The sequence below is a fragment of the Nicotiana tabacum genome, chromosome 22 (genome assembly GCF_000715075.1).
Source record: "Nicotiana tabacum cultivar K326 chromosome 22, ASM71507v2, whole genome shotgun sequence".
In the NCBI taxonomy this organism is placed as follows: Eukaryota; Viridiplantae; Streptophyta; class Magnoliopsida; order Solanales; family Solanaceae; genus Nicotiana; species Nicotiana tabacum.
Genome location: NC_134101.1, coordinates 8781089 through 8801744, shown reverse-complemented (window position 1 = coordinate 8801744; position 20656 = coordinate 8781089). Strand labels below are relative to the sequence as shown.

Sequence of the window (20656 nt, the reverse complement as noted above, 5' to 3'; positions counted from 1 at the left end):
TTCGGTTTGGTTCAGTTTTTATGAACACCCCTAATTAGGGGAATGCTACCTATAGCTAAAAGATAATAATTGAAAAAGAAAAAGAAATTGTTTACTATTTGTTTCTCAAATCAAGTGGTGCCTGTAATAGCTAATTATTTAAATATAATGAAATGATCCTTTTACTTTGGAATCAAATGGTGCCCCACTACGATCTTCACTTCTAATTAAAAAAATTAAGCTTATATTTTCGTCATTACACATCTCACGGTTATTTTTTCTTTTTTGTTACATCGCACACTTCCACTATTTCATCGTATAGTTCCTATTAATAATCCTGGGCACTAAGATTTAGATTGATGAAAACAATTACATGGTAGTTTATTACTCCACCATAGTTGCTCAACAATTTTCTTTTGAATTTTTATACGTACAACATGATTTGTATTTTGAATACTGCATTATCACCGAAGCGACTTGTATTGGTACAAATAACAAGTTTTTAAAAAGAGTAAGTTAGCTCAAATGTTACCCTTTATTTACTTTTAAAAAAATGAGGAACTATGAAACACAGTAGTAGAATTATCAACAATCATTAAACTTTCTTAGAAAATCCGAACTCATTGAAAAGCTCTTATAAAATAAGTGAAACATATGCAACCAATATAAAATTAATATACGTTTTCTTTGGATTCTCATAAATCGGGTCTAATTTTCTATAAAAGTAATCAATTTACATTGATCGTGTAAATATTGAATATATAAAACTTAAATTCTTACAAAATGGTTGTTGGTTTTATGTAATGTAGTGTAGAGAAAATACAAAGGAAAATCATCAAAAACAAGAAAAATAAACAAAAATATTCATAGCATAAATTTCTATTTTCTCTTCCACATCCTGATCTCAAATATGGCAGCAGTGATGAATAATATAACCAAAACAACAGCAAAACCAGCCTTCCAAGAACTTCCTGCATCTCCTAAATGGATTCCATAGAAAACATTTACTGTTGCCAACATTATCAAAACTCTCCCTGTGGTATAATGGTACCAATTCCAATATTTTCTTACTTTTGATGATTTCTCTGGTCTAGCCAAAAGTGCAATAACCTACATAACAAAAAGATCAAGCAGCCAAAATGAATACCAATTAAGGATTTAATTTATTGCAAGGAATTTTACACTCTCCGTGTAATTTAACATGTTATAGTAAGTGTGTGCTTCATGTTACAGTAAGTTGTCTGCTTCTATGTGACTTTATAGTGAGCATGGGTGTCAAATAGGCGGGTTGGGCCCGATTTGGGGTGGGTTAAATTGGATTGAGTCAATAAATAGGCGGGTTAATGACCCGTCCAAAAGTTATTTGGGTTGAGATGGACTGGTCAAGATGGGTTAAAATTTGGATCACAGCCCAACCCGTCTAACTCTTACCAAAGTTTAATTAATATGTGTTGTTATCTTATGAATTGTATACTTACTAAATAAAACTTTTCTTCTTTTGTTATGGTCTTATATAACATATCAAACAAAAAAAAATATTTTAAAGATATTTTGGCAAAGTTACTCATGGATCAATTTGGACTAAAAATCAGCCAAACTTTAAATGAATTGAGATGGGTTGAGTCAAGATATGCTGAGTTCAATAAATGAGCGGATCAATAACAAGCCCAACCTTGGGGTCCATAACCAGTCCCACCTTAGACAGGTTGGACAGGTCATTTGTGCTTGGGCCAAATTTGACAGCACTAATAGTATATGGAGTAGAAGAATTAATCCAAATAGCCGCTCACCTAATTTCTTAAATTAAAAAAAATGGTGGATGTATAATATATGTAAAATTCATGTATAATATGTGTGTACTTATATATATTCAATATATAATTTATATATATCGACTAAAAAAGTAAACAATTAATGTAGCCGGCTATTTATGTAACAATCCCAAGTATAGTATAGAAGTGACAAACCTGCAAACAACCAAGAACTAGAATGAAGATGCCAATGCCTTTGTGTCTATTGACATTGTTCTGAAGGCGATTATTGAGAACAAGCCCACTGATAACACCAACAAATCCGAGGATGAACCCGAGTGATTGAATGGTGGTGTGAGAGTAAAACCAGATTGGATCATATTGTCTCAAGTATCTTGCTACCATGACCCCAATTGGCATGAAAATAGCCCAGCCAAACATGTTTAGAAGTCCATGGCTTCTTCTCAGATTTGCATAAGGTGTACTTTTTTCACTTTGACCTGTTTTGCATCAACACAATTAGAGACGGATTCAGAATTTGAAGTTTATAGGTTTCCACAATTACTTTAAGTAAATTTACAATAATAATTGGGATCACTGTCAAATATTTATAGATATTTAGTGAATTTTTTAACACATATACATTATTTTGGAAAAAGCTACTGGGTTCACGTGAACTCGTACTAGAGATCCGCCCCTGAGCACAAGGGCACAAAATGTCGAGAACATCTTCAACTGACATACTTTAGACGATTTTATTAAACATGTTGACTTTTTATGTAAAAAAAAATCATAAATTAAAAGATCTAGCGGGTGAAAATGACGGGAGAAGAAGGTGCAAAACTCAATAGAGATAAAACGTTAGGTAATTTCTTCTTATTTGTCTAAAATTTAATTGACGGAGTTACCTGATACTTGTGTTGGTTTGAGATAGCAAGTACCTAATAGAATATATAGTCGAAGTACAAACAAATTGATACGGACACCACCGCGTATCAATTATATCTTAAACTAGTATTAAATGCACTATAGGCGGAATTCAACTAAGATATATTGTTATTCATACCTAGCTAGTGCCTAGCATTTTCTTTTGGTATTAATAAGAACATCACGTTGTTTGGGAAATCATGTGAACTTTGGACACTTAAAACAAGTTGGATTACTGCTACATTTCTCCTTTCCAAATTAAGATTTGCTTTGTCTTAAAGAAATTAGAATACAAATTTAGTTTAGTAGTGAGATCTCAACTAATTTTTTGGTTTCAAGAAATACTTGATTGAATGATATTGTGATTATTGAAGGTTGATTAGGATGAAGTTCACAAGTCTCAAATCTCAGTCAATCTATAGATTTCTTTTTCCTTTTTCTTTGTAAATTGCATGTAAAAGGATGGGAAATATATCATTGACATACAATAATGAACCATTTTTTTTTTATTGTCATGTCATTTTAAGTTCATAAACCGAGAAGTACTATATATCTTCGTTTGGTATTAAGTTGCTAGCAAAAACAAATACTCTCCTCCGTTCACTTTTACTTGTCCAATATTTTAAAAATAAATTTTTACTTTTACTTGTCACTTTTAAAATATCAAGAGAAGATAATTTTTTTTTATGTTATATCCACAGTATTAATTACTCATTTCAAATTATTTTTTCAAATCCATTAAAAATATGAATCAATTAATATGAGTATCATGGTAAATTATGCACTTCATTTTATTTATTAAGGGGTGTGCAAAGTCCACAGTGGACAAGTAAAAATCAACCGTTAGAGTATTAATATCAAAGCAATTAGCCATTTAATGCCATTTTTCTTAAGAAAATTTAACGAACATCATTGGCCCAACTTCCAATTCAATGGCGTAAAAACTACTAAAAGCTACGTATGTTAATTTAATAGTACTTTATTTATATTTTATAGTATAAAGTAGTTGATACATTCGTTGGTGCCTAGCGACTATCTTCTTACTCTTTGACAATATTATGGTTGCCTTCGTTAGAAGCTGTCGTACGTGGAACCCACCCACCCTAACGTTGGATATGTTTGTTGAACCGAATTTATCTGAACCCAATATTTTTTGTACCAAAATTCACTAAATTTCAGGAGAATTCGTAATAGACATGCAATACCAGCTGACACTATAACCAACTTACGAAGCGGTGGCTTTTAATTTTTCACAAGTTTTAAATATGGAATTACATATCAAATATTGGAAGAAAACTAACAACTTACGGACATATCGATTCCTTCTAATTTATTCGTATATTTATTACGAATTCTCTTAAAATTTGAAATTTAGCGCATTATACTTGTGTGGTTATATTCAGTTGGTAAACCAAGTTAAATTATCAGAATATTTCCATACTTTCTCTTTTAAAATTTTCTAAACTCTCTTATGATTCTAATTAAACAAGAGCACCACCAACAACAATAATAATAATAATAATAATAATAATAATAATAATAATAATAATAATAATTCACTGACCTGAATTATAATTCAAGGAAGTGGAGATACGATCCTGGTGTTCTGTAAGTCGGAAATCGGCGGCGGACGGCAGCATTCCCGTCTGTCCGACGGAGTAGATGAGCCGATTGCTGGGCATTTCAGTATTCAACTGAAATGCCATATAAATTCTCGAATCCTCAGCTATGACTGAGGATGTAAAGTTGACCAGTTGGAGGTTTCCCTCATCGGGCAAAACCTGCTCGGAAAATTTTATTTTCTTATTAAAAGTGATCATATTTTACTAACAACAGATTAAATTAATATAGATGAATTCAAGATCAGATTTAATTGATCCAAAATGAATGTTATCTTATTATATGTTTCAATACTCATTATACTTGTGGTCATTCATACTACAACAACAACAACCCAGTATAATTCCACTAGTGGGGTCTAAGGAGAACTTACCCCTACCCTAGGGTAGAGAGTGGATGGTAGTGTGTACGCAGAACTTACCCCTACCCTAGAGTAGAGAGGTTGTTTCCGATAAACCTTTGGCTCCCTCCCTCCAAGAACTCCCCACCTTACTCTTGGAGTGACTTGAACTCACATGGTTGGAAGTTTAGGGTGCTCACCACTAGAGCAACTCACTCTTCCAATTCAGTCTGGCCATAAATCACAGTAATAGTTAGCAAATTGTCTTGTAATTGTCATCGAACTTTTTGGGACCCACCATGAGTTGAGTGGGTTCTATGTATCAAAATTCAAAATACTTCATAAAAACAGATCCAAATTTACATATTTGTTTTTTGACTGTGATTTAAACTTACACTATATTATAGTTCAAATTGGAGTTCAACAAGAATAATGGACAAATACGAGAAGATATGATGACGTATAAAGGATATTTTTGACCATTTTCACTTGTATATGCATACTTTGTATACACAGTTTGAGTAAAAGCAATAAATTCATTTTAACTTGCTCTAATTTGTCTAGAGATAAAATATATAAGTAAATAAGGATGAGTGAGATAGGAAATAAACCTCATTCGGCGATTGTCCGCCGAGGAAATACTTCTTCATAGTGGCAGTTCCTTCATTACTGACCCACCCAACAACTGCAGTGGAGCCAACCATTTTGCCATTTTTGGAAAATCCCATGGCTATGTATGCATTTGTGTTTGGTGCTGATAGGACATAGCTCCATACATTTGTATCTGTTCTCATATACTTTAGAAAAACAAAAACAAGAGGAGAATAAAGAGATTAATGTTAATGAACTGATGAAAGAATAAAGAATAGGGCAGCCCAATGCACAAGCCATCCCAGGATCACGTAGGATCGAGAGAAGGCTGCAAGTATCAACGGTTGATTCCACGGCTCAGACCCATCCCGGGATCACGTAGGATCGGAAGAAGGGCCGCATCCCAAGGGTGTGATGCAAACAGTCTACCCTGATACAAGTATCAGAGACTGATTCCACGATTCGGACCCTAGACCTATAGGTCACACAATACAAATTGATCGTTGCTTCTAGGCTCCCCTTGCATTTGAGAAGGGAATTTATAATACTTACTCTGAGAATGTAGCCTTGTTGATCCCATACTGAAAGACAATGGAAAGAAGTTGTGTCGAAAAGAAGTTCGCCTTTGAGTTTGAGATTGGAGCTGCATGAATCTGTGCTGCCTTGAGAATTTACTATCCGAATTTGGAAACTGAATATTTGGAAGATCAAGAAAATAGAGAAGAAGAAGAAGGCTGAGAATTTGAAAGATGTCTTCATCTTTCGATATTTTTGCTCTATTTCTTTGTGGCAAACAATTGAAGAGATGGTGAAATGATTGTAAAGGGTGGAAGAAGTAATGGCCTGGTTGTTTCTTGGTTATAATAATGTGCATGTTAGAGAGAATTTTTTTGAGTATAATATTGGGAAACTAAAAACATAGTGTGGTTGGTGTCTGTTAAAAAAAATAGATGGTCCATAAACGGAATAGAAAATGGGAATTGTGATTTGTTGATGTCAAAGTGTAAAAATAGTACTACTACTGTATAATGAACCATCTGAATATCTGGAGGGAAAATAAAATCGTCTGAAAATCTGAAATAGATTCAGATTATATTAGAGGTTATAATATTAATTCATTTTTTAGTAACACGTTAAATTTGTCCAAATTTAGAAGGGTTGAACTATAATCTATTTGTTGACATGAATTAACCGGTTAGAAGGTGAAATAACTCATCGAACTACTTCATCAAAACGAATCAAATAGCGTAAACCAAGTACCAACATGTTAAAATGTAATACAAGTCCAAACATACAAAATCAAATTTGAAGTTCAGGAATTATGTAAATTTGAAAGAACTTAAGCAAATAATTTTTAAAAAATACATTATTTAATCAAAAAAAAAGGGTCAGAACTAATGGCTTGAGTCATAACTCATTATTTAACTTATTTGAACTCAACCGTTGGATCATAATCTGTTTATTGATTCAACCCGTTCAAATTTAATCCAGCCCGTCCAGTTGATACTTCCAATGTATATATTCAACTCCAACCAAATTCAGATTTCAAACTAATTAGTTTGTTGATATTGACAAACATGATGTCTATGATTGAGATTGAAGTATTATAACAAAGTGGGTAATTAAAAAATGGGGACCTCACATGTTCTATATAGTATTAAACAAAATGGAATCATTAGGTGATACTCCTACCATAGGAACGTTGATGTAAAGATTAGTATCGTGCCTGGTCGTTGCGACCTAATTTTATGTTTTTCAAAAAAAAAAAAAAAAAAAAAATGTAGATGAAGTAAAGGTTTGCTTTTTATATTGGGATAAAGCTTCTACTGATATGATACTATTTCGTAACATCTATAGGTATTGCAATTCTTAAATGAAAAACATTTATTTTTTGGCTAAAAGTTTTTTTTGGAGGTCAAAAGTATTTTTTTTTTTCAAAGTTAAGGTATATAGCCAAAGCTATAAGAAGTGGGAAAGTGTTTTGGACAGAAACGGTTTTTGATAAGCAAAGCAGGAAAAAAGTTGTTTCTTCCTAAAATTACTTTTGAAAAAAATACACATATAAACACTTTTTAAAAGCTTGGTCAAACACTAATTGTTGTACAACCTTACTTTTCAAATTAATTAGCCAAACACAAATCGTTTCTCGCCAAAAGCATTTTTTTGAAAAACATTTTAAAAAAAAATAACTTTCAAAATAAGCTAATTTTAGAAGTCAGGCCAAACAAGCTATAAGTCAATTTCTTTGGATGTGACAATATAGAAACAATTGCAATAGGGGATTGTACATATGCCAGTTCACGATGAGTTCTAACTGTTATATACAGAAAGTGTAACAAATTTATAGGACACAAATCTATTACTTGACAAGTTACGTGCTAAACAATAAAAATACAAGATAGTATTCTTTTACACAATCAGCATTGCTAGTCTTCCTTTTACAAATTGGCACTAGGAGAAAGCACCTACTTATTCAAATTGGCAATTTCAATCTCAAAAGTTAAAATAGTTGCCAAAATATTTGAAATTGCAAAAACATTTAACCAGCAGGTCGCTTGAACAAACGGCGACCTACTTATTTAAATTTGAACTGTGATAGAAGTGTTATATTCTTATCTCAGTGATCATGGATTTTTTAATTTTTTTTTCAAAATAAAAGTGCAAGTGACAAATAATGATCTGTCCGTGATTTCTCATATATCTTAAATTTTAGGATCCCATTTTTCACAATCAAAATGAGAATAAGATTTCGGCACTTATAAAATTTTCCTCCCATTTTACTTCATGTTAGAGTTGGTGGGAGGACCTCTTATTTCTCTTCTTCTTTCGAGTTGGTTAGACCAACAGGCGAATTAAGGTTCTGAACTCTATACATTCAACCTTTAAAATTCTTACTGTTGAACTGTACTTTATGGGTTCAAATCTGCTATTTATTATAATTTTAGTGTATTACAATTTTACTAACTCCAGCAACACAACACTTCATCCGCCCTCGGTTAGACATCAATCAAAATAACAAAGCCTGAGGAGACAAATAGGCATTAAGCATAGAAAAAGTTTGATGCACTGAATTTCTTTCAGTTCTTATTTCTTTGAATTCTTGATTGAACATTGAGCCATAAATGGTACAAAATTTGTAACCAGTAACCACCTATATGCGCAACTGCGAATTAATTATCACTGGAAGCAAGTCAGAGTCAGTAACCAACTTTCATGAACCAAAACGTTCTATTTAACTTCTATGAATGAAATTATTTACATAAAAAAGAAACCCTTCCTACACTTGCTATATTCACATGCTAAACCAGCTAATTCGTAGTATTATTCCAATAAAGATAAAAAGAAAAACAAAGTGCAAACGAACTCTGACATGTAAAAGCAACAAAGCCAGTTTATTATGCTTTCTAAGCAATCTAAAGTGTCTCAATTTCAGGAAATTCGTGAGAAACATCTCCCAGAAAGCCCCCGAGGAAGAAAACCAGGACCTCATGATCTATTTTGGCAACGGTGGTCGCTGAAGCATTGAGTTGGCGAGCTCATCATTTAGCTTTACAGGAAGTGGAGGCATCTGCCTCATTATCTCTGGCGCGTCATTCAAGCTGCAAAAGAGTAGTTATCAGCATGCAGGGAAGCGGCAAGCAAGTTGAGAGAAGTCAAGAAATTATGCACCTTGTTGAGCAAATAATACAAATAGAAAATTTGATACACAAACCCTTTTAAGTGTTCCAAGATTTAAAAGAACTTTTGGGGTTAACTTTTACATCTTTCCTCTCTTCTCGAAAGACAGTTTTGTCTTTCTTTCTTTACCAAAATTGTCGATCAATCTATCTTCCTTATTTGCAATATATGCTTGACAAGAAACTTCTACACTTACTGGAAGGAAGTAAATGCGCAAAATCATCACATAGTAAAAGTATGTAGTCTTGAAAATGGAGAAGAGGTTCACTCATGATAAAAGCATGGAAATGACATTCATTCATGATAAAAAAATGAAACTGACACAAAAACAAATACATGCCAAAGATAGAGAGAGAGTGGAAGGATAATTCGTCATACTCATTTAAGATGGAGAGGATATTGTTTCGAGCTTGACAGAAAAGGTTGATGTTTTCCTGGATCTGCATGGTAACAGAAGAGAAAAGCATGAAGAACATAAATACCACCAATCACACAAGAGGGATAATGCTTTAAGTTGCGGATTGTCAAGCAAGATCAAAATATATCACATGTAACTTTATTACGAATAGTATAGCTGACTCGTCACCAGGCAGTAGGCACAGCATGCAAGAATTGCAAGATGCTGTTCCCTGGACGAGTGCACTGAAAAAAAGGATTTTGCAAGCAAAGAATCATGACGCAGCAGCATAACAGAAAAAAATTCCTGAAAGTTTCTCTATTTTTAAAAGTAGAAACTATTTCTGAATTTTCCTTCAAAAGAAAGATCATCCCCTATAACTGATTCTCATGCTTGAACGCTTACTGGGTTTGCAGAAGTTAAAACTCCAAAATGCTTATGCATCTTATCACATATAGAAATGCCTCCATGAGTAGAATAAAAGAAAAAGAATCACGGGCCTCCTTCGAAATTGAACCTTGTCACTGTAGGGAACAAGAAGAGGATATCTTTTTCCTCTCACTCCCACTAGAGGCAAAAATTTTAGCTACTTTCTCTTCATATCAGGCAATGAAGACTTAAATCTACCCCCTTAACCTTCATACGAGCAATGTAATGAATATTCCTTTTGTTCTTTTATCAGTAAAGATAGGATTTCATTAAGTAGGAATCTGCACTGAGAAAGTGCTCAAATATACAGCTAAAGTCTAAGAGACAGTCTCCCACTATTCATGAAGGGAGCTGATAAAATCCAAATGCAGTCTGCATGATCCATATATTAAGATTTACACCAGTAAAGAAGCTGATAAACAAAAGAGACACATTTTCTCCTTTTTCAATAAACCTATTACAAGTGTAAGCAGCAGATCACCCATATGGTTTACCTACATAATATACATTGAGTGTCACAGCTCACAAAAAAAAGGATGGCAGGGGCTAATGGAAAATATCAAAACCATTAACTGACCTTAAAAATAGCAAAGTTCGCAGAAATTTTATCCAAGGCCTGAGCATTTTGCTCAAGAAGCTGTCCAGCGGGACCACCAATGGCTGCAAAGTACATGATTTACATGTGTCATATATGACCAAGATAAAATAAGAAAAAAAAAAGGACCTAAATAACAAACATAATTATTTCAGATTGGCATATCATGGACAGAATAACAGGAGAATGTAATGCATATTAATTGAATTGCTATTCTACCCACAAAATGCAACAAAACATTCTGAGTTGGTTGTAAGTGCATTGGTAGAAAGAGCATTCCTCTACAAAACCATGAAATAAGACTAGGAGAAATTGGAGCAGATACAAAAATTGAAGATCCAATTCAAATTGCTAACAATGATAGAGCATGTAGAGAAGCGGAGTTCATATTAGCCACCTTAGCTATTGAGTAATGAATAGTACAAATAAAACTCGGTGGTCAGCATGAATGGCAAGAATATCATCCAGCATATAGCTCAAGTCACAAATACTCATCTACAAGTTAATTGTCCAATTAGGAAATAAAAGATTTTTATACTCCTTTTCTATTAGTTATCAGATAAGAGTGATAGCTTTTAGAAAGTACTAAGTAACTAACATTCATAATAGTATCATTTCCAACATCATAAAATCCAATTGATAGCAAGTAAACTTTTCAAAACACCTCAAGAAATCCAAAAACAAAAAGTTAGAAGCACAAAAAAAATCCAAACCAAATCCACTGTCCAAAAGTTTCACTAGATTTAGAAAATCCACTAAGTTGGTAGAGAGTTGGCTGTAGCTGTGACCAATACCTGAAAAATAAAAATGGGCGACCTCACTCACAAAAACTCATTGAAAATTTTAACATCACGCAATAAATGCTCACTGTTTAATCCATGTGAAAACAATCGGGTACCTTTTATATGAACTACATTTATAGGCATAATAGTTCGGTTTATGAAAATAGTACATCTCCTGATCTACCAGACAAAATGTTCGCACTTTCTTTGGGGAATGCTGGAAAGGCGATGACCTAGCTTAGCTTCATATTTTCACATTTCAACTAGTCTAGCATTGACCCTTTCGTTCACATGTTGTTCTATTATGGAGTGAAAGAAACCAAAGACATTTTGAAGGCGACTAAAATTGAAGTAAACTTTACCTATAAAAAACAACTCAAATTGAAGTAATCCCTTGGTAAGTGTGATTATGTCAGTTATCAGAACCTCCCAGTGATGCAGTTATGATCATCAAGAGGAGATTATATGTTTACCATCTCTATTCATTTCATCTTTCCTAATATGTATACCTTCCTCTAACATGTCATTCCAGGCAGGACTGCGAGACCCTAGAGCGCAAAAATAAAAGCAGAGACAGCTCTAAAAAGCAAAGTCCTAGTTAAGAATCAGCTTCTCAAGTTTCAGTTCATTTTTAAAAGAAGAATCAGAGGCATAAGAACCAACCTTGGTAGGAAATTCCATCATCACTGTCCATTGACATAACAGCTTGAGCATAGGGAGGACCATTTGTGCGATTTGCAGCATGAGTAGATTTTGGCATAGAATCCGTAATTTTTTCCTAAAACCAAAGATCAATGGTATCATGGTAAAGAACTAATTCAAAAACCATTGCAATATACAGCATAACTGCCGTCGTTGAGACTGCAGGTAAATCATTTGTTTCCTTTTTTTTCTTCTTCTTTTTGGTATAAAATCAAAATGGCTACATATGGATGTTTTCAACCAGCAACCCGACGTGCCTCAGTTAGAACCTCATTAGCAGCGTCATTGTCCCATGGGAAAGATGTCTATGTATGGATGTATATTGTAACAAAGAACATTCATTCCACAAACAGAAACTTGACACCCTTTTTCTTAAGTATTTACTAAAAAAGGGCCCAGAACCAGGTGCTTCAATTAGATAACACACCTTTTTGTCTTTATTTTTCCTCGAAACTTGATCGTCTTTTCTTCTCTTCCCATTTTCCTTTTTCTGCTTCAATAAAAAGAAAAGGGGAAAAGGCAAGTTAAACATAGTTATTATGCATAAATGAAAGAGAAAAAAAGACTGATTTAGCTCCAAACAAGGCATTGTAGAGTCCTCCTTCTTCTCAAACCAAACTTTTGTAAGAATACAGTATACATTAATTTTCCACACTTGTCCTCCACACAGCACTTTGTTCTTCATGGAGTGTACCGTTAAACTAGAAGCCAAAATTTTTGGAGAGGTTAAAGCAACCCCATTCAGGGGATGGCAAGACCATTGAACAAAAAAGGGATATCCATTTCTCTTTGTTTAATTATTATTAAGTTGACTTAATTAATTTACAAATAGGTAAATATACTGACAAATTGTGCTGGGATCTATACCGTGTCATGACTATTGCTCCTTCTACTACAAGGGGTGAATATACACCAGACTCGAAATCAAGACTAGCACCCTAAGTATTTATAAAAATAACATCCTCCAGACCAATCTCTTACCAAGTCCTACTTTTTCTGTTTACATCCATAAGGAGCAGGTCAGAAAGACTTCCAATTCAACTAATCTCAACATTTCAATTACCGGAGAGGCTAACAAGTATGCTTTAAACATTAAAATTGCCTGTGATAACAGCTGATTAACGAATATGTGAATAGATAGTTAAAACTAATATGGAATCGTACGACTTACACTCATCCATCTACATCTCAACGCTATATCTCGTACACACTTGTCCTTTAACTGCATAGCAATTTTAGCATAACGATGTATTGGTTTGTCAGTTGCGTATCTGCAAAAATAGCATTGCACTGTTCATTTTTAGCAAAATATCTGACTATCAAACTAAACTAAGCAAATCCAAAGTACACATGCAGCAAATAGAATCAAACAGTGATTAGTCAGAAGATGACAAGAAAAGTTGTATTGCGAAGAAATGCATAATTTCGTTAAACATAACAACTAGGGCATTCACATATGCAGTAAGCCTTTCATGAATATCATGAAAAACACGATGAATAAAGCAAATGACTAATATCTGCTCATCTATGTTACGGCTTTAAAACAAGGTTTCTCATGCAATCTAGTTATTTTCCACCCTTTACTTACACTTACTCTAGATGGTAAACACTGTCAGAGTAAATTCCTAACGTGATTCTGGGAAATTGATGATTATTTGTTCTCATCATACGTACCTGCCTTTTCAGGCAGATGCCAGTATCAATGGGTATGATGAAAAGGACAACAACAAGGACTTTGCATGATCTACCTTTAGTCAAGACGAGAATCCTATTACTTCAATGAAATTAACGAAAAACCCATTATTTTTAAGTAATTTATCATATATCTATGTAATCAAAATGATACATCTCCTAATAAACATCAAAAGAAGCTTGCTTTACCCTCATATCGTTCTTCCCTTCCCGACCTCCCAGAGTAAAGCAAGCAACAAGCCAAGTTCTCACTTTTTTGAGTATTTCTTGGTCAAGCATAAAATTACTTCAAACATAAGGCTAATGAATATTATGGACCATTGCTTAGTCAACAACCTTTTACTAACAAATGCTGAGTTTTTGATAATATTGACTAGAGTTGACCCCACTACTGGTTTTAGAAAACAAAACAAACATCTTTCTATCATTAAGTTTCTTAGATGAACAGGAGCTTAATTAAATAATTAGATAGCAAAAGAAAAAAGGATTATACTGACATAACTCAGAACCAGAGGCGGATATAGCATGTCTACTACAGGTTCAACTGAACCCACCATTTTAGACGTGGAGCATACTTATCTATGTAAAAACTACTAAAATTTCAACAAACATTAAATTCTGAACCCATAATTTCAAAAGTACCATAGGTTGGGGTAAAATTTTAAAGGTTGAACCATCAAGTCTAAATCTTGGATCCCTCATAACTGTTAGTAATATTCTAGTTTTACAAGCAATGTTTCACAGATTTGAATCAGCTTAAATACCAATAATCAAAAAGATAACCAAAAATACACAGCTTAGCAAATACAATCACGTGCACAAGAGATACTGTAACATACTTGGCGAGCAATTCTTCAAGGAGAGATTGTTCGTCGGGAGACCATTCAACGGCAAGGCCTCTACTGTGAATGAGCTCCCCCTGATTAGGTCCAATCACAGAGTTATCAGGAACCGAAACGCCGTTATTCGTTGTGCCGTTCGCATTATTCGTCCCTTCTTGACCGCCATTATTACCCGCCGCCGGATTCGCACTTGCCGCCATCAAAATTCACTACTTCAAATCCGAGAAAATAAATCTCTCCGCCTTCTAATTGCGAAATTGCTTCTGAGAAACGATGCAATTTGAATATATTGAGCAATTTAGAAGTGTTTTAGTGCTAAATTTTCTGAGAGAACGAGTTCGTTAGATGTGCGCGAGAGAGAAAATCTGCGGGAAAGTGTTTAACGGATTGGGTGTGGGTGCTAATCTTTAAGCAAATACTTAAACGTGATTAGACTGCTTTAAACGTGATTAGACTGCTCTAGTGAGATTATCCACTCCATGATATAGGACTTAATTTATACTTTTATATTCAGTTTTCCTGTGAGCTTGATCTATGTCTAAACAAATAAATAAATTATGTAACAGTGCGTGTATAACACCATCAACCATAAAACGGTAATATTATATGGTAATTTTTTTAAATAAACGTTTGACTTCGAAAATATTGTCACATTAATTAAGTTGTCGGAAATATTACTTGGTCGTAAGTGATTTTTATTTTTGAAATGACAAGACTATAGTTACTTTTATTTTAAATTTTTACGCAATTTTCCTTAGTTGAGTTACCGTCTAAAATCAATTTTGTTTAAATTATGTGCACTATTGTGTAATATAACTCAAGTAATTAGTAGTAATAAACCTTCATTATGTTAGAACATGCGCAGCGGAAATAAGCATATAATACAGATATCAAATATATGTAAACTAGACAATGATATAATTACTAGATTAGAAACACTAACCTCTTGAAATCGTTGCAAAGGTTCTCTACACAGCAAGAATACAGGGCTGCAGTCTTCTGCTATGATCATGGTAATACCTTGGACGAATATGCTTTGAGTGGGCAAGAACAACCTTAAGTAGACACGGATTCTACTTGTGCAAGTAGAATCCTACTCTAACTCTACCAGTTGACTTTTCTCTCAAGTCACTTTTTACCCCACATTTTTACTAGGCATAGCAAGGACCACAAAAATAATAAGAGGCTACTAATTATAGTATTAATTCGAAATTTTGCATGAATTAATTCTTACTATAATTAATTGCAGCTTATTCCACTAAAAAACTGCAATTGAACTCCTCAATATGAATTTCGAAAATTCACTAACACTTATTTTAATTCCCCATGTTAAGATCCCAAATACCAGTTAATTAAATTAAATCACTGAAAATTTAATTTAATCAACTAATTAAATCATTTATAATTCCGCTTAAATTATTTCATGTGACGGTTACAAAATTCACCGACCGGGTTTTCACATGAAAACTTATAAGCTTACATGAAAGGGGTATCATCAAACTCAAAACCGAGTCATGGATTCTATCAACTAATTATTATTTCACAAATGTTATTCGTTATTGTCCAATCTATTATGCATACACTAACTCTGAATAGAGTTGTACCTTTTGATAAATCAAAACAATAAACAAATCACATTGATCATAATAATTATATCAAGATTAGGAGTATAAGCTCATTTTAATGAATTAGAGAAAATATTTTTTATATATTCAGTACAAAAACATCATTTCTCTACTTGGTCCGTTTAATATACACTAAGTATACTAGCCCAAGAAATTGGAGTAAAACCACTCTCATAATCAAGACAAATTATACTATAATCTTGTGCTACAATCATCAAGATATTTTGTCCAATAATATCTTTGATTGTGAACATAGTTTATTAATTATGTGAACTGATAATTTAATCTTCTGTGCATGAGCTAAGACTCCATGCACTAAATTGTCTACTTCATAATTAAAAGGACACACGTGTAACAAATGATCTATTTAAAAAGGTACTTTATTGAATTGAGTAAATTAAATAAGCAATTGTTCCATAAAGAATTAAACAAAATACTATGTCTAAACCGCATGGTTAACAGTATATCCCAAAAATCTCTCACTTAGACTCATAACCATGCATCTACTGCTCTGACACCCATTCCTTCTACATGCTTGTCAAAAATCTTCTGTGGCAAGCTCTTTGTAAATGGGTCTGCCAAATTGTCCTCTGACGCAATCTTCAACACTCTTGCATCACCTCTCTGAGTAATGTCCCGAATTAAGTGATAATTACGCTCAATATGCTTACTTCTTTTATGGCTTCTTGGTTCCTTCGAGTTTGCAATTGTACCACTATTGTCACAATAAAGTACAATCGGTGCTTGAACTGAAGGAACTACATTAAGCTCTTTTAGAAAGTTCCTGAGCCAAACAGCCTCTTTAGCTGCCTCAGACATATTCGGCTTCCATGGTGGACTCAGCAACACATGATTGCTTGACGCTCCTCCAACTTATGGCTCCACCTCCTAGGGTAAAAATATATCCTCAGGTAGATTTTCTAGAATCTCTATCTGACTGAAAATCTGAATTAATATCGCCAATGGGTGTAAGATCACATGAGTGATAAACCAACATATAATCCTTAGTCCTTTTCAAATACTTGATTATATGTTTAACGGCAGTCCAGTTTTCTCGTCCAGGGTTAGACTGAAATCTACTAACCATGCTAACAACAAAGCAGATATCAGGTCTAGTACATAGCATAGCATACATGAGATTCCCTACAGCAGAAGCATAAGGTACCGCCTTCATATTTTCTATCTCATCAGTCATTTTTGGGGACTGATCTTTTGACAGAGAGATTCCATATCTAAAAGGGATAAAACCTTTCTTAGAATCTTGCATACTAAACCTGGTGAGAATAGTATCAATATAAAGTGCTTGGGATAAGCCTAATATATTTTGCTTGCGATCTCGCATAAGCTTGATCCTAAGGATATGTGCCGCATGTCCCAAGTCTTTCATATCGAAACGTGAGGACAATCATTCCTTTACTGAATTCAACATGCTCATATTATTTCCTATGAGCAAAATATCATCTACGTACAAAACCCAAAATGTAACTTTATCTCAATCCCACTTCTTATAGACACAAGACTCATTTTCACATTGATCAAAACCGAAGGTTTTAATCGATGCGTCAAAACAAGTATTCCATGCTCTAGAAGCTTGTTTCAATCCATATATGGATTTATTTAATTTACACAACATGTGCTCATTGCCATTTTTTATGAAACCAACTGGTTGTGCCATATAGATTCACTCATCAAGACTTCCATTAAGAAAAGTCGTCTTGACATCCATTTGCCAAATCTCAAAATCGTAATGAGTAACAATGGATAAGAGAATCCTAATAGATTTAAGCATGGCTACTGGCGAAAAGATTTCCTCATAATCGATCCCTTCTTTTTGAGTAAACCCTTTTGCAACAAGCCTAGCTTTAAAAAATTGCACTTTTCCATCCACTCCTCTCGTTTTCTTATAAATCCATTTACAACTAATGGGTTTGATTCCAATAGGTGGTTCTACAAGATCCCAGACTTGATTGGAGTACATGGACTCCATTTCAGATTTCATAGCAGCAACCCATTTATCAGCATTTGTATCCTGTAGTGCTTCGTCGTAATTAATAGGTTTTGTGTTAGGCTCTTCAGGGATTCTATCATAAGATTCTCCCAAGAGCGCAAAACGGAGAGGTTTTCTAATAATTCTCCCACTACGACTACTCACTACATGTGCAGTATTTTATTGTTGTTGAATCACAATATCATTTTTCGGAACTGAAGTGTCAATGTTATCCTCCACACCTTGTGGTGCTGGGATATCATTAACTTCTTCCTGGATTGCATGTTGCATAACAATTTTCAGGTTGCTCAACAATATGAGGTAGCTCAACATTACTTCCACTACTTTGGGGTAGTGAGATATCAGGCAATTGCTCTTGTGCATTCTGCTGCCTATTAATATTTCTCCTACTACGATAATGCAGTGGTATGTCAATACTGGCTTCCGAGATACGTTCCAGAGATGAGTCATTAGTTATTCCATTACTTAATTCCTGTAAAACTAGTTTACTTCTAGGAATATGGTTCATTAAATAGTCCTCTTCTAAAAATCTGACATTTGTCGTAAAAATTACCTTCTTTTCTTTGGGACAATAAAATAAACCGCTTTTAGTTCCTTTTGGATATCCAATAAAAATGCATACTTCTGCCCTCGATTCCAATTTATCCGCTTTCCCTTTCAGCACATGTGCTGGACAACCCCAAACCCGAATGTGTCGTAAACTTGGCTTGCGCCCAGTCCACAATTCTATTAGAGTTGAAGGAACCAAATTTAGAATGTAATTTGTTGTTTCTAAAGCATATCCTCAAATGGAAGAAGGCAAATTAGAATAACTTAACATTGATCTAACCATTTCCATAAGGGTCCTATTTCTTCTTGCCACACCATTTTATTATGGTATTCCCGGAGTAGATAATTGAGATGTAATTCTACAATCTGATAAGTATTTAATGAATTTCGCAGAAAGGTATTCATCACCACGATCAGATCGCAATGTTTTGATATATTTATCATGTCGTTTCTCCATTTCCGTCTTAAATTCTTTGAATTTCTCAAAGCATTCAGACTTACGGCGCAACAAATAAATGTATCCATATTTTGAGTAATCATCTGTGAAAGTCACAAAATACTCAAAACCACCTCTTGCTTGTATATTCAAATGGCCACACAAATCAGAGTGAATTAATTCTAACTTATCGCTAGCTCTATTTCCTTTTGAGGGAAAATGTCTCTTGGTTGTTTTACCTTCTAAACAAGATTCGCATGTTGGCGGTGACTCCACTTTTAATGAACTCAAAGGTCCATCAGAGACCAATCTCAAAATCCTATTTAGATTTATATGACCTAGACGTAAGTGCCACAAATAAGTTTGGCTCAATTCAGAAATATGTTTTCTTTTATGTGGCAGATTAATGTTATTTAATTCTTTTGGTTGTTGTAGCACATGCGGAGATATATCAAGAATAAAAAGGTCATGTACTCTAGCAACAGTGTAGATAAAATATTTATTAAACTTAATAATAGCAGTGTTATTAGCAAAATAAATATTATAACCAGCATCCATTATTTTCGAAACCGAAATCAAATTCCTTCTAATAGAAGGTACATAGAGAACATATTTCAAAACTAAAACTCTATCACTAATAAACGAAATTCTAATATCTCTTAATGCTAAAGCTAGTGCTGGCTCGCCATTAGCTTGAAAAACGCAAACTTCATTATCACTTAGCCGTCGTGTTTTCTGAAACCCCTACAAAGTAGTGCAGATATGATTAGTGGCTCCTGAATCTACACACCAAAATATGATAGAGACAGCCGCTAAACAAGTTTCAACGATATTTAAATTTGAATTACCTTGCTTATTCAACTTTGCCAGATAGGCAGGGCATTGTTTTTTGTGATGCCTAGGTTGCTTGCAATGATAGCACTTTCCTTTGGGTTTTTTCACACCAGTCGCACCTCCAGGTGCCAAAACCCTTTGAGCCTTCTTCTTTTTCTTACCGCCTTTCGACTTAGAAATCGAAGCTTTCTCAACATTGAGTGTCACAACTGGAGCTTGCTGTTTGATAATAGATTCTGCCGCTTGCAGCTCATTCAACAATTTCGCTAGTGACAAATCCATTTTGTTCATATTATATTTCAAGCAAAATCGTTGAAAACTGTCAGGCAGAGTTTGTAGGACCATCTCAACTTGAGATTCCTTATCAATCACAGCTCCAAGGACCTCCAGTTCATTCAGAAGACTCATTATCTTCAGAACGTAGTCCCTGACCGATGATCCTTCAGCTATCTTGGTGTTGAAAAGGGCTTTCATGGCTGTCTGCTTAGCTGCACGATTTTGCTCACCGAACATCTATTTGAGACTTTCGAGCATGTTATAAGCAGACCCATATAGTGATGCTGATGTTGCAAAATATTCGCCATAGAGGCAAAAATGTAACATCGCGCCATCTCATCAGCCTTGACCCATTTGTCATAGGGCTTAACCTGATCATCAGTAGCATTTTCAAGTTTTTCTGGGCACTCCTAAGTGATTACAAATTTGTAACCTTCAGCAGTTAGGACAATATCAAGATTTCTTTTTCAGTCAACATAAATCGGTCCTTCTAACTTGCTTTGGTTCAAAATTGAGGTAAGTGGGTTGAATGAAGACATGGTTAATCTGAGAGATATTCACATTAAATAGATCATTAGTTATGTATTTAGAATAATTATATTC

The 20656-nt window shown here is 34.1% G+C and overlaps 2 protein-coding genes across 2 annotated transcripts; both read right to left on the bottom strand.

The window, feature by feature from the left end:
* Positions 1-688: 688 nt before the first annotated feature.
* On the bottom strand, positions 689-6051 carry LOC107770759 (cytochrome b561 and DOMON domain-containing protein At3g07570-like). Its single transcript, XM_016590093.2, has 5 exons — positions 5761-6051; positions 5229-5414; positions 4222-4438; positions 1947-2230; positions 689-1089 (listed from the first exon to the last, which is right to left on the bottom strand). The coding sequence occupies exons 1-5, from the start codon at positions 5965-5967 to the stop codon at positions 859-861; spliced, it is 1125 nt and encodes a 374-aa protein (XP_016445579.1). The 5' UTR covers positions 5968-6051; the 3' UTR covers positions 689-858.
* Positions 6052-8417: 2366 nt separating this feature from the next.
* LOC107770754 (uncharacterized) lies at positions 8418-14720 on the bottom strand. Its single transcript, XM_016590087.2, has 7 exons — positions 14323-14720; positions 12963-13062; positions 12219-12281; positions 11753-11867; positions 10290-10372; positions 9265-9326; positions 8418-8807 (listed from the first exon to the last, which is right to left on the bottom strand). The coding sequence occupies exons 1-7, from the start codon at positions 14523-14525 to the stop codon at positions 8702-8704; spliced, it is 732 nt and encodes a 243-aa protein (XP_016445573.1). The 5' UTR covers positions 14526-14720; the 3' UTR covers positions 8418-8701.
* Positions 14721-20656: the final 5936 nt, after the last annotated feature.